Source organism: Acipenser ruthenus, chromosome 8 (genome assembly GCF_902713425.1).
Source record: "Acipenser ruthenus chromosome 8, fAciRut3.2 maternal haplotype, whole genome shotgun sequence".
NCBI lineage: Eukaryota > Metazoa > Chordata > Actinopteri > Acipenseriformes > Acipenseridae > Acipenser > Acipenser ruthenus.
Window position 1 is genome coordinate 37,859,298 of NC_081196.1, and position 15,322 is coordinate 37,874,619.

Sequence of the window (15,322 nt, forward strand, 5' to 3'; positions counted from 1 at the left end):
CTTTTATACTTAAAATACTTACAGTTGCATGTACTTGTACAAGATCTTGTTTCATACTGAAGAAGAAAGAAAGAAAAATAACCTATGTGGCAGATATGCAAATCCAAGTAAATTCAATATCCCGGTTTAAAATCCTGTAGTAAACTTGCCAAGAGGCACCTCCTGACTTACCAAATCAGCTTTGAAAATCCTTATTATTCAGTGCTGCAATAAAGTTTAATGGAAGGTTTTTATTCAGCCATATATTTAATACTAGAGACATTTTCTTCTCATTAACAGCAGTAAATTGGAATTGTTGCTATTAGTTTTCAAATGGCATGGAAATTAAATTGTATATAAAAAACAGAGATCAGGTTTCACTAACAAAATTTTATACAATTAGTAAAAAATAACTTGACTTGCCAATCTGTACTGACTGCAACATGTTCCCCTGTGTGTGTCATTTAAATGCACAGGAATTATTTTTTATTTTATTTTTAAGAAAAAAAAAAAAAAAGTATTTTATACGTCTCACACATTTTTGGATGCAATAAAGGGTACCATATGGTGCTTGTACAAGAGAGGTTTTGTACTGCCTGTGCAGTTAAATGTTTTATAATGCAGTCAGTTCAAACCCAGAACAGTGCATTTATGTGATCAAAAACAAAGCGTTTCCCAGGGCCTAATCTAAGTGGAATAGCATCTCCAAATGGTAAATGGATATGGGTAAAAAGGTGGTGCTAAGGTTTACAAAAACTTTTATTTCCAATATTAAACTGGGGCTGCTGTCTGTTCTGTGCCACATATTTGTATAACAACATAGCTCCTTATTTCCCTGATAACATAATAAATTCACAGCCCTCTGATCCACCTACGTGGTGTTTTTCCTGCAGTCCTTCTTATTGGACTCTCTTCCATCGCTGCAAGATGGACAGACCCAGTTCTGCCACCCCACAATCCTAACTGGGGCTGACACAGTCCAAATTGGAATCAGTTTGATCTCGATCTGCTGCTAATGGAAACAAACAGGACTGACATCAGACCGATTTCAAGGCGGTGCCAGGGCAGTGAAAACGTGGCGTTAGAACTCCTGAATCTCAGAGGTGGCGGACTAGCAGAAGCGCAAATGAGTACCACTGTTTTAGCAAAACCACGCTATGCTGCTGTTAATCTTGTCTTTATCGGGTTCGCCATCAAAATACACATCCAAGCAAAGTATACAGTAAAATGGTCAATACTAGTCAAGGTAATAACCCTAAAAAGCATAGTCAAGCCCTCCACCGTCTTTAGAAATGTTGAAAAATATAAATGCAGTATATCACCCATCACAAATAAGACATCAACTCTTTGACCTGTACGATACAGTGATCCTTCTCTCACTGTGAGAGAGTCCAGACTTCCAGGATGCCCTGTGGGTCCGTTCTGTGAGTGACCACATCAGCTATCCCTGTTGAACTGAAACTGCCTTTTACATGGAAATCAATTTAGGGCCTTGGTAAAAGCACAGTGCTACCCTATAATAAATGTGGTTGTTGGGGTCCATAATTAGGATACCGGGTTATTTGTGCTTTGCCTCATAACAAATATTGCCTTTTTTGTTGCTGAAATGATTTACAATGCCCACAAGCCAAATTAATATTGTAGTGTACGGTGGAAAATGAAGGAAGGAGACACACACATTTATTCGAATCCATCATTTACTGGGACAATTATTCCCGGCCCGTTAGCCTGGGCCACACCAAAAGCAACAAACAGTCGAGCACTCTCACAGTAGCACATTCACACAGCAGCTTATCTCACTCTTTTTAGCGCAACACATTTTTTTCCTAGAGCAGCCCTTTGGAGTCAATCTTATCAAGAAAACCTCTTAATTATTCTTCGTCTTTTAGCCATCCACACAATGTTGATTTTGCAACATTTATATATTTTGAAACCTTTTCTTACTCTGTCCACTGCATCGAGTTTCATTTTAACAGAGAAAGATTCTCATTTTTTGCTGTCTGCCATGCTTCGTACTGTGTATCTGGAAAATTCACCCAACGTTTGCCAGTCAAATTCCATTATTGGGGAAATGGAAGCCTCAACCTTACCGTGTTATAACCAGTTCAGCACTATAAGGGGTCGTGGCCTTTAACTTCTTAGACATGTAATCCAGTGCTTAATTTGTAAATCGGGAGGTCCCGGAACACATAGTGAGCATGAGGGGGGGGGGTGTTCCGGGGGGCTCTGAGGTACCGGAACGCATGAGAAAAAAAGTGACAAACACAATGTAGCAGCGCAGCAGACAGAGTAAACAGCTAAGCAGCCTACTATCTATGGTGCTGAAATGGACAGCGCTCTCCAAGGTGCTGATTAATTCAAAGCATTTAGACGTCACTGCAGAACACCCGCCACACGCATAGCCTATAGTATGCCCACATAGGCCTACTCGAGTAGCTGTGGGGCTTACACAAGTCCGAATTTCTCATAGCCTAATTTTCAAGACATCAATGTACAGCAACATTTTTAGACGTCACTGCAGAACACCCGCCATACGCATATGCCCACATAGCTGTGGGGCTTACAAGACCCGAATTTCATATAATTTTCAAGACGTCAATGTAGCAGTAGAACACATCACAATATCGGACTATAACTTCAAATAAAAGAAATCAATGTAGGCTACAGCAGAACACACATATCAGAATAAGCCTGCCTATGTGATAATATGAAGCGCATATTCAGATTAACTTCACAGTACAGAAGTTTGTAAAGGAAAAAGATGTTCCTACCTTGGTTTTCCAAAACCTCCCACAACACAGCCATTTCCTCGTGTGTCTTCTCCTCCCTATTTCTTGTTTTGCTCCTGGTGTCTGTGCCACATCTGTGTCCTTTAGCAATCCATGACCTCACATAGGGGACTGGGTTGAATTTGGTCAGGGGTGGGCCAACAAGGTTCAGAAAGAGTAGTCCTAATATGGTGGCGGTATGCAGGGAAGCGCGGGTTGAGGTGCAAATCAGATTCATTTGAGAAAATCCCCGCTTGCATTCTGCACTGGGATGGGGATGGTGCTGACCGCCACCAACAGCTCCTTAAGTCCACCTGGAATGTCTCCTTTACCATTGGTGTCCCTGTACTGCCTGTAGGCCCATATGACCGTACGTGGACTGTCAATGCCAAACCGCTGGCAGAGAGCGTCTAAAATTAACAGCGCGTGTGAAAATAAATTGGACCTGACGCGCCTGACGCGCACTTAATAAATGGACTGCAAAGGGTTAAGGTGTCATCTTTAGCCTTGGCTACAATGCTTGCTGCCGCTAAATGGGCCTTGGTTCGGGCATGTTCAAAAACCTTTTTTCTGAGGGCTCTTTGTTGTTTTTTTACGTCAGAGGCAGAGGACGTTACTGTACATTCCACCCACTCTTTTGCTAGTTTCATCCCTCCAGTCTTTTCCGGACCCAAGCTCCCTACCTTTTTGCATGTTGTACAGCCCAGCTTTGAATTTTGTATGACAAGCCAGGGGTTATACGATTGCTTTTTATTAAACTGAGCCTCCATCCAAACTGCACCTGCTCCGGGCACTTCGTCGGTGGCTGCACTGTCCTCCCTGATCCCGTCCCCCTCTCACTAGTAGGCCTACTAGCTAGTGGAGGACGTGTCGGTGGTGCTGAAATAGCGGGATTAGCAGCGAAGACATCAGGAGCAGTTTTCCCCTCACTCCTCTCCTCCGGCACTGACAGTTCTCTGGCTCGTTTCGGGTTCGATTCACCATCTTTCTCTGGATGTTTGGACTTGAAAAACGTCAAACTCGATTGTCTTTTAGGCTTATCCATTTTTTATTTGGCTTTCCTTTCCCACGACACATTCCAAATTCAGTAGCAACGACTAGCCTAGGCCACATGACGTGATTACGTAGGGATCTCTCACTAGCTGTTTCAAGATCAGTTACTTACACGCCGGCCCGCCCCATAATCTCTATGTACAAATAAGAGAGCAGGTCTGGAATCGGTGTGGCAGGATAGGATGCGCTTTTATGGGAGGTGGGAGAAATAACGACGAGGTTGAGGCAACTTTAACTCTGATCGCTTTTATTAGAATGTTTACAGTGCAAACAGTGGAAATAATAATAAATCATACTGCGAGAGGTACCGGATCCGGGCAAATTAGGTGCCGGAACGAAAAAAGTCAAATCTGAGAGGTGCCGGATCCTGCAGGATCTGGCTCAAATTAAGCACTGATGTAATCTCCTTGACATTACATCTGTAAGATTTCCGCTTCTGTCTAAATGACTGACTGCTGAAACACATTTGTTCATTTTTTTATATCCTGTCAAAATATTAAAACCACATACATGTGCTATTTGCAAACTGGGAAAAATCCTCAATGCAGTGTTGCTGGTTAAGCTCAGAAACGCGTGCCCATATATGGCTGGTTTCACAGGCTCTACTCACACTGCCATACCTAAGGTAACGTCAGGTAGTCCAGGATTAGTGGGTCTGAGAAACCACATTAGATAGACCAAAGTTAACCTAATTTAGTGCCTAAACAATGGGGTGTAGAGGGGCACTTTCATGAGGACAATGTGTTTCTCACCCCTCCATTGGCTCTCCTGGAGCAATAATTTTCTGACAGGATTATGTCTATTAATTTACATTTTTTTCACACTGCAAATACTCTGGTGCAGAGTTTGGGAAATATAATTCAAGTTGTTGATAATTTATGGTATATTTATAATTATGAGCATTGTGCCTCATTAGGTAAATGTTTCAAGACTGACAATGACATAGGAGTTGAAACAGGCTGCGTGATAAAGAAGCATTACATCGGATTGTAAACGCCATTAGTTAATAGCATTACTCTCAATGATGGATCCATCCAAGCATGTGCACTTTCATTTGTTTGCTTGCATATTAACTTACACTTTAATGTCCTGTCATTAAAAAGTTGGTAAGGGAAACAGGAGTATATATAGAAAGTGATCTTCATTTCCAGTACAAGAAGCAACTGCCAAATCCAACTTTGGAGGCAGGCATGAGACAATGTCTTAGCCTATCTGTACCCCTACCCCTTGTAAATAGCAGAAAGATTGCCCTTGCACCCAATTAAAATAGATCATATGGCTTTAATTACAATAAGCTGTAGAAAGGCAAAACAGTAGAAATGGTACGAATGGTGTTATAGTTGTACTAAACAGCGACAATGGGATCAATAACGCACATCGGAGCACTGACTGGAGGGTCCTCTCTGTTGTATACACACTGTACTAAAGAAAGCTTAGCAGCCACCTGGTGGTAATTACACTCTACTGCAAACTGATCCTATTAGAACTGAATCTATTACGAAGAGAAACAATCATCCAAACCTCCTCAGGTGGCTAGCTGTGGAATTGAATTGTACCAAGCCATGATTAATAATGCTGTCTCAAACAGCTTCACGCTCGGCAGAGCTTAAATGCTAGTGAAGAAAAAAAAAAAAAACTAGCTGTGGGACGGTCCAGGAAATCCAATTGACCTGACAGCTCAGCTGGTTGAAAGTCAGGGAGAACGGGTTCGATCCCTTGCATTTTCAACCACACATTAATCAAACATGCATCTTTGTGAAAATGCCTAAAGGACCCTCGGGCTAGGCTGTACCGGTTAACTGGGTAAAGGCGTTATCGAAGTGTCAGCTGCTTGACCTACACCTTAATTGAAACTGTATTTCACCACGATAGCCCAATGAGGTACAGCACCTTAGGCAGTTGTACATTAACATATGTCAATTTAAAATCACCAAGATAAAAAAAGGCAACTGTTTTGTTAAAAGGAACCATTTTAAATAATTAATACGTCTTTAAATACAACTATGGCCAAATGTTTTGCATCACCTAGAATTTTAGGATTGAGAGAATTAAAAAATAAATAAATAAATAAAATATGAACATAATCTTTTATTTAACATTGTGTAAATTGTAGAAACTGCAAAACAGTATCGCAAAAGTCTACTGGAAGCCATAATAGTAGTACAGTATTTTAATGTTGGATTTCTAAATGTCACATTTTTCAATTTGTCAGTTTTTCATTAAGTATATGTAAAACTACAAAGCGGTATGTAATTCAGTAACTCATTTTACTTTGACTTTATGAAGTAAAATTAGTTAATTCTATAAAGTGATGTATGTTCACATTATGATAAAGGCCTATTATCATTATTATTATCATTAACAGTAGTGCAGACAGACTTCATGAATAAAACAGAACTCGGTGTTCGTATAATTCACCAGTTGCAGCAGTGTGAATAGAACCCAATGTAAACTGTGATCATAAAGACCTCCCTCAAACAGAAGGCTTACCTCTGAACTCCTCATCCTTCCCCTCCTCCTCAGCATGGTGAGAATCCGCTGCACTTCCCAAAGCTTCTCCTCCTTGGCGGGATCCTTCACACCGGAATTGAGGTCTGAGTGGAGCCGATTCAACAGGAACTCCTGGGAAAGACAGAGACGCTGCATCAGTGAGCAGCAGCAAAGGAAACTGATCCTCACCACTCAGCTTCTTAAGAGATGGGAACATGTGCACACAAGCCCATAAACTTAAAGTTTTCAATTCAGAGAGAAAGTGATTTTCTGAAAAAAAATTGCAACAGTTGTCTTGGTCTATTGAATGGAGGGCTCATCAACTGCACATATTCGACCTAATTCACCAAGCATAATAAACTGGTGATGTTACATACAGTTGTAGTCAAAAGTTTACATACCCCAATGGAAATGTATAATTTCTAGAAATTTCTCAAAAACAATACATTATAGGAAAAATCTTTTGTAGCAAAAATTTTGCTTCTGTGGACGAGGAAAATAAGTTACAATAAAGAGATGTCTTCAGTTATTTATTTCAGCAATTCTTTTGCAAGAGAACCACTTGCCAAAATGTGACAAACTTGCTCAGGACCTTCAGAATCTTTCTTTTGGTACTGGCTGCAGTTCAGCTCTGTGACGCAAGGAACCAGGCAAGTTTCCTCTCAAGCAACACAAATAAGCTACGTTGTGTGGAGATATGAGTGAACGCCGACTGGTTTGTGAACACCACATTTAGGAGAAAAGCCATTTTTTCCTAAATGGAATACAACCTTTTTAATGAAAGAAAAAATTGCAAGAACTAACATAGTTGCAGCTACAGTAGCAGCTGGGAAATTAATATTCAGAGAAATGTCTTGCTAGTTTTACAAAACTGTTTTATTCCTTTCTGAAAATTTACATATGCCCTTGTATCAAATGCTGCCCTAAATGTCAGCACATACATCAATGATTCCAAGAGATAGTCATTTAAAATGTAGACAGGCAAATTTAAATTAACATCTGTTGGACCATCTAATAGTTCATTCCTCGGTCCACTACTTTATACATCATGATTTTGCCCATTAGGCATGGTAATTGAACTTGTAGCATTCTGATACACTTTTATGCTTACAATTTGCAGATTTATTTACCTTATTCTTGTTTAATGACAAACTCATTTGCACAAATTATAACTTGGTGTCTCACTAATTACAGTAATTGCTTTCTAATTCTACTCTAGCAAGGGCCCTGTCTTCTTTGGCTCCTGCTTTCTGGAATGAGTTACCTAGTGCTATTTGTTCTGCTGTTTCACAATTAGGTTTTTTGAAAAAAGCACCAGTACTGCATCATTTCCCCAGTGTCTTAATTATTCTAAGTCATTCTAATCTTGTTCTATTATCAGCCATGCCAACTGGATTATTGGAAGGTTAATCATGTTAGGATGAGATTTCTGCATCCTCCTGCCACTATTGGGAGGTGCTGAAGAGTCATTTTGATGGATGTTGTATCTTTTCCTGTTGATTTGCATGTTTCATATTTCTTAGCGTGTCAGTAGAATGCAAAGCAAATGAACATTCAAGACTCCTGGGTTTCTCTTCCTAAACTTAACATGGAGACAAATGTTTTCATAGCATGTCCAAGAAGACTACCTCACAGATTTGCATAAGAGTATGTTTCCATGCTTGTAGGATTATATGACAAGCGGAATATCTATCCCATTCACTTTCATTGGGATTCCAAATCCTGTTATCCTGGGATAAAACAATACGTTCTTTTGAAAGCATAGCAACAGCAGCCTGTCACTTAATAACTGATTACTTTGTGGTATTAAGTGTAATAATTCCATAACTTACTTATGAGATATACAGTGGCGTAAAATAAACGTCAGGTCAAAGAATTAGTCACAAAGGGCAATGATCACCTAATGACATTATATAATGCAGTTTAAGCACCGCAACCAAACATCCCTGAACATAATAATATTCAAAAGCTTGTAGAATTTGTTAAAGGGGGTGTGTTGTACTGCAGTATTATCCTGGAAGAATACAGGGCCTGGCTCTCACCTGTCTCCTGATTTCCTCCTCGGGGTTCTCCAGAGTGTGCAGCAGCTCAGGGTTGGATGACAGCTCTGACCACTGAAGAGGCCTCACCACTGGCTGCATGGACACATCTCCAAACAGCTCTTCTACGTGGCTCAGCAGCACCTGAAGTAGGGCTTGGCTTACCTTTTTAAACACAAAAGAATTGAAACATCACCTTGGCAAGATTGTCAGACTTTGCTGTGCTCAGCAGAGAAAACCACCTACAATATATAAAGCTAGCTAGTAGTATGCAAGGTCTATATTCTGTTTGTGGAAGTGATGTGATAGGCTCCTACCAGCACAGCAACTTCCCAGTATAAAATCAAAGGCTCCACATACACATACACACGACTTCTGAACTAGTCCAGTATATGTTACACTTTCATATAACACACAAAACTAAACCTAACAAGGCTATTAGAGTAATCTGCAACCCAGTTAATAGTGTGGTTTATAGCCTACCCAACCTCTCACTCCAACTGAACCGCACAGTAACAATCTAAAGGGGTAGGGGCTTACTAAGTTACATTTATTAAAAGGCAGGCAATAGTGCCAGCTTTCCTCATGATACCAAACTCGCCTTTAAGGTGAACTTAATTATTATCAGAGCACATACAGTATACAGCGTAGTCAGAGTGACTCTTGTGGCCTCAAACCCTCTTTTTATAATACTGTACTGTCTTACACAACCCTCTCACCAAAGCTAGTTTTCTTACTCCAGTTGCCTGTATGCACAAAATCCATCACAGAGTGTGGATGCTAATCAACTTCCATCTGCTGCAAGAGAGTGCTGTCAAACCCTAAATAGATCACCACCACATGAAGAGTTCTGATCTCTGTGGGACTGAGATGAAAACTATCACCTGTACAGGTGCAGACAAAAAAAACAGCAACAAGCTGCTATGTACAAAAAGAATGCATGCTCCTGCTGCTACTTGCTACTTCCTGCTGCTACTTACAACATAAGAAGGTTCATTAATATTGCAGTACCATGATTTGTAGTTCAAGCATGGATTATTAAAATTACAAAAGTTAACAGTGGACAAATGTTAGCAAATGTGTGAATAGTATCTCTTTTTTTTATTAGGCTTTAATGTTGAGACAGTATGGTAAATAAATATACAGTTAATAAAGAAATATACCTTTAAAAGCTCCAGTTAATACAAACAGAAATGTAACAGTAACTGTGATTGTGTTAGCCTGTGAGAGTTTGAAAATGTGTATCTAAGCATTAACTCCCTGTTTATTGAACAGCAATAAACAGGGACTTCATTTAATTTTTAATATATTTTCTTCATTAGCAACCTGAAGTGGTCGGTGTGTGCATATTGTAATGTAACTGTTGGTTGACTGTAGATATTTCAAGGTTGCTACCTGTAAGCACAGATAAAGAGTTTTAACCTTAACACATGCCTTCAGACATCGGATGTCTGGCACCAAGTTCAGAGTCCCTGAGGCAACACTGGTTATGAAAGCGCTGTGAAAGTGACAGAATCTGCAGAATCAAGGTGGGTGAGCATTTATAGCTATTCATCTCCTTCAAGATCTTCCTACTCTGATGATAAACAAGTAATGGAAAAATACAAAACAGTTTAAAAACAGGAGTCAAATAAAATAAAAAATAAAAATAGAAAAGGTAACCAAAATCCCTTTTCAGAACCAGTGTACTGCTACTGCTTCAGTTCCTAAACAGAGATAGTAACTTGCAGAAGTTCACACTTGTAATGATGTTATAATGTAAGCATCACAGTTACATTGCCAGACCATTATATTCAAAGGACATGCTGTACAAAAATATGACACAAAAAAAAATAATCGTGTTCAACATCTTAACTCACTTCTCATTAAGTTTACCGATGAAGTTTATATAAATTTATACCACAGTAAACACTTGGCAATGATTTCAAATAAATGTACTCATTTACACCACGAAGCTCAGAGTTCAACTATTTCAAAGTAATATTTGATTTGAAAGGTTTGTAGCCAAACTAGTCTTTTAAAATAAGACAATATAATGCAATAACTTTTATTACAAACCAGCATAATGTTTCAGACACACTAGCTTCCAAGACTATTGAGACATACATAAAAACAGTGTGCACAGTGACCGACAAGGTAGAAAAAATGTATTTGTAATAGTACAGGTAGAATTTCAATAACATTAAAGATTTTAAACACCTAACATATGGATGCCGTTACGAGTAAACTGACCTTGGACCTTAGTCATACAGCAGATCAAAGAAGGGCACCCTCTCCTGTGTTGCAATCTACATGTTTTTAAACGTTCTGGAAATGAGTCGACAATAGAAAAACGCGGTGCTAGTTTACACAACTTAAAATTAAAGACATGAACTTGAACCCCTATACATTGCCTTGAATAGCTCAGCCAGTCCAGTTTTAAGTGATAACAAAATTGGGCAAGCAGTTCTGTACTGCAGACATAACCTTCATGAGCCAAAGCAATCAGAGGTCAGGACACAACCTAGATACCAATAACCTCAATAACTCCCCAATAGCAAGTTTCATCACAACTGGATGACTAGAGAACAACACTGGACACAAGGCTGACTTGTAGTGCAGTACATAAAGAGTTGCCACTGAGGGAATGACGTCAGGACCTCCTCAGAAAATTGTATTTACAAGGGTGCTCTGCTTGTTAAATAAATAGACTTTTTACAAACAGATTTGTTCCATCAACCCTGCAGAGACCACGGTCTGATGGATTTTGGCACAGGGTAAGGTATATCATAATTTGCATGTACATAAAAAGATAACCGTAACCAAAATGCTAACGACCTTTTTGGGTAAAACAGTGCTAACGACCAGTTTGGGTAAAACAGTACCTTTAGTGTGGGGCTGAAGATGATGCAGATATTGTGGATGTTCATCTTGTTCTTGTCCTCATTCAGGATGACGTGGTGGAGATGCACAGCCAGCCAGGACAGGAGGCAGTGGTGTATCTCGGGCAGCTCTGCCAGCAGAGACTGGAGTGCAAGAACCGCCTTGCCCTCCCCAGCGCGGTCTTGGCACCAGCAGTCAGAGGCAGCTTTCTCAAAGTGGGGCAGCAGCTCAGCAGTGAACAGAGTCTCAGGCAGCTCGCGCAGGTAGCGCTTCAGCAGGCAGGCCACCGAGTTGTAGTCCATCTCATAAAGGGGCGGCCTCCCCCCCCGGTCATACTGTAGCATCAAGTTTTCCACCCTGCTCTTTAGACCTGGAAAAAGATGACATAAATAAGTTAAAGAAAGATAATAAATGTCAACAACATGCCAAGATATATCAAATTAGAAAGAAAGAAAGAAAGAAAGAAAGAAAGAAAGAAAGAAAGAAAGAAACAAACAAACAAACAAACAAACAAACAAACAAACAAACAAACAAACAAACCAGAAAAATGTTGGAGTACCCTTCAATACCTTTATTTGGGAGTTGGTTTGGGCAGACTTAGATCCTACCTCTGCTATAAGTTTTCCAATATCATTTTTGTTACTGTGTTTTGTATTACACACACATACACCAAACACACACACACACACACACAGTTATCAAAGCAGTTTTCCTCACCAGATACTCTGTAGATCCCTTCCCGCTGCAGGCCGTTGGCCTCAATGTGGTCCACACAGTCCCGGAACACAGCAGGTAGGCGAACCCCATCACACAGCATAGTCCGATGGGCACACTCCTCCAGCGGGGCTCCAAAGACGGGCATCCACTCTGAACCTTCACTCTCCGTGCCAATATTCTGCTCCCCCACCACTACTGCCGTCGTCACAACCTTCTTCTGCTTCCTCCCCTCGCCCCAGAGCTTCAAGATATCCGGCAAGGCAGCATCCAGGGCTTTCCGGTCATCCTTGGTCTTCTCTCTGCCTTTGACCTCTTTGTCCATCAGCCTGGAAAGCAGGGCTGTTTTCAGGAGGCTGTTGAACAGGCGCTCCTTCAAGTCTGTCTCTTTGTCATCCCCCAGCCTTTCAGGAGTGCTGGTGTCACTGGTGTCACTGGTGTCACTGGTGTCTGGAGCTGAGAAAAGAAAGAGAAAGTAGAATGATTTTTCTCTGTTTCTGAACATAGGAACAGAAGGGATGAATAGTTGAAGTAGAATTAAAATGTTAGTTCAGCTCATTAGCTGTAATTTAGTCAAAATTGTTATTTTGTTTAAAGTAATTGGATATTTAATTGGACTTTAGAAATATCCAATTTCCGTTTGTATAACTTCTATATATAAAAAAGGTAAAACAGCTATCATGTGCATTAAACACAAATTTATCAAAATATTTCTAAATTTAGGACAAGTTAGAATATCTTGTCTTTAATGACAATATCCAAACCAATTAACAAGGTAATTACTTACAAATTGACTATCTACGCAATAAAAAGAAGCCATGATACAGGCACTGCGTACCAGTATTAATGTGTAAATTAGGGTTTGCACTCTGTTTTAACCGATTGTAACCCCCATAAAAACTATTTTGCTCCAGAAACGTTTGCGACCTGTTGCAATATACAAAGTATGTATTGTTAGTGGAATTTGATTTCGTGCCAACATTTTTTATTTATTTTTTTTTTTTTAATACGTGAAGAACACATAATAAAAGGCTTGCAATGGCAAGTGTAAATGGCGTATTTTTTCCTTAAACCACAAAAAAAGTCCAGACTTAGCTAAATACAGATGCGTATCACAAATTCAACACTTAAAATCAGTCTAGCGAGTGAACATTTAGCTGACATGTTAAACCTGGGTTTCTAAAAAATAAATCAGTGAATTTAAATATTTTGTTTACACTTGGCAAGTCAACATTTAGCTAACATTTCTAAAAAAATAAATCCGTGAAAAACTACATGTAACTTAATTTAACATTAGCTTCTGAAATCTGAAAAACATTATCGTTCAGCAATTAAATCTTGGGTTTTCACAAAATAAAGTATGCACACCAAGAGCGAAGCGAACAGCACGAATATAACACGAGTACAAAAAAATGATGTAGCTAGTCATGAAAAGAAAAGACGGTCTCCTTTTGCTCCTTTTGTGTAGACAAAATAAAATAAATAAAACACAAAAGAGCATGGGTACAGCACACACACTAAAAAAAGGAAACAGTTTGGGGAATACCACCGGCTTGTTAAAGTGCTAATGTGATTATTATTATTGGTCAACATTATTAAAACAAAGGAGCGTCATTTTACAGAAATACAAAACCAGTGTGTGGTGCTCCCCGTCGACTTTGACTAAAATTAAGGTGAAATAAAGAGTGATAGACATACCATCAATTTCCAATTGTTCTGCTATTTCTTGACATGTGGCATGCTTCGTTTTATTGTCTTTATAACCACGGACACTGGCATCATAAAGAACATTATATTTTTCAAATTTAATAATTCAGTTCTCATTGATGTCGATTTTGTTTATTTCTGTGGTAATCTCTGCGTGATCAGGACACTGACAGTCTGACAGCCACTACCTTTGACCTTATTCTGATTGGTCCATTGTGACGCGAATAACACGTAGCAAAATACAAATAAAACAAATGGATTTATTTCTATATTTGCTTGCTTCATACGCGCCGCTCTCTTCGCGTGCATTGTGCATTACTCCATTTAAAGCAATAGTTTTCATTATATTTGATTTGCAAGCTCGCGTCTGGTGTGCATAGTTCTTAACATGCAAGCCCATTGACGCGTTTGATTTGGCATTGTATGTTGCAGAGTTTACCCCCTTTTGTTGTTTGCCTGGAAATGGAATCGCCGATCGCAGATCTCCTTCCATCCGATTTGGAAGACAGCCCCCTGATTCCGGCGGCCCAACCCCGCCATGGGAAGAGAGCTGCTTCCTGCCGGCTGACAGCAGAGCGCTTGTACTGCAAGGACTGGCCGCCAAACAAACTCCTGAAAGCGCTATTCGACAGGGATATGGCAATTCCAGCTGTATCAGACAGGAGCGTTATGTTCCTCATGCTCTGTGAAGTCATGTCTGCCGAACCGGTCTTCCCCCCTCCTCCAGCTGCCCGGTCCCCCTCATCTAGGCATCCATATGCAGCAGCAGCTTCGGCAAGTCAGGATCCAGACGTCTGTTACAGAGACCCGAGGCGACATCCCATCGGTAAAAGTGGCTGCATCCACCAGGGCCGCCAGTATCCATGAAGAGATTTGCTGCATCAAGGGCCTCCTACAGCCTCTGGTGGATTCAACGTCTAACATCGATGCCAGGCGTGACGCTCTAGAGAAGCGGCCCGCTGCAGCGGCAGTCCCTCCTGTCCCCAGCACTTCAAGCATTCTCCAGCCAGTGGAAGCAGAAGCTCCTCCATATAATCTGTCCTCAGGTTCAGCTGCAGTTCGGCCCACAACAGCCATCAGATGCCACTCCGTATCACCCCAAATAAGACGTCAAATCATTGAGGGTAAGGACGTGACTCTGGTTTCTATTTTAATAGCATCTTCGGAGTTCCTTGACCACCGAGTGGTAGATTGTAGAGACCTGGCAGTAACACTGAAGTCCTGCGATCCACGCCAGTAGGAGAATTTGTAATTGGGACATTCTATGCAACGTATACCCTCATAGACGTCAGGAACTCGACCAGGATGTTATATCTGACGGAGCGGACAGTCAGATATGGAGGAGCTATATTTTATGAATACCATAAAAGCTTCTCAGCAAAAGCAGCAGCAATTCTGGAGACTGAACTGTGACAGAAATACAATGATTCTTGGTTGTAAATCTCCCTCCGGACCTCTAAGGGCGCTAAGCAGCGAGAATAGTGTTTTTTTGACAGGCTGGTATGACAGTTCTATCCCAGGGTCGGGAAGTCGGCCAGTTAGGATGAAGGCGAGATTCTGTTGCAAGAACGCATTGACCCGGAAGGGAAACGACGTGGCAGCCGCAGATTGGAGACGCAGTTGCACTCGTTTACCAAGGGGTCATGTGTGACGGCATAAAAGGGGGCGGAGAATCGCAATCTGTTCCTTCGCTTGGTTTAAACTTTTGAA

The 15,322-nt window shown here is 40.6% G+C and overlaps 1 protein-coding gene across 2 annotated transcripts in view; it reads right to left on the minus strand.

Annotated features, from left to right (window-relative positions):
* Window positions 1-15,322, minus strand: part of LOC117972800 (ralA-binding protein 1-like) — a 63,720-nt gene that overhangs the window by 30,307 nt on the left and 18,091 nt on the right. For both annotated transcript variants that reach the window (XM_059028902.1, XM_059028901.1), the window contains exons 2-5: window positions 11,909-12,361; window positions 11,194-11,561; window positions 8,333-8,494; window positions 6,291-6,422 (exon numbers count right to left, since the gene is read on the minus strand). In XM_059028902.1, the coding sequence (XP_058884885.1) occupies window positions 6,291-6,422; window positions 8,333-8,494; window positions 11,194-11,561; window positions 11,909-12,361 (1,115 nt within the window). The remainder of the gene's footprint in view (window positions 1-6,290; window positions 6,423-8,332; window positions 8,495-11,193; window positions 11,562-11,908; window positions 12,362-15,322) is intronic.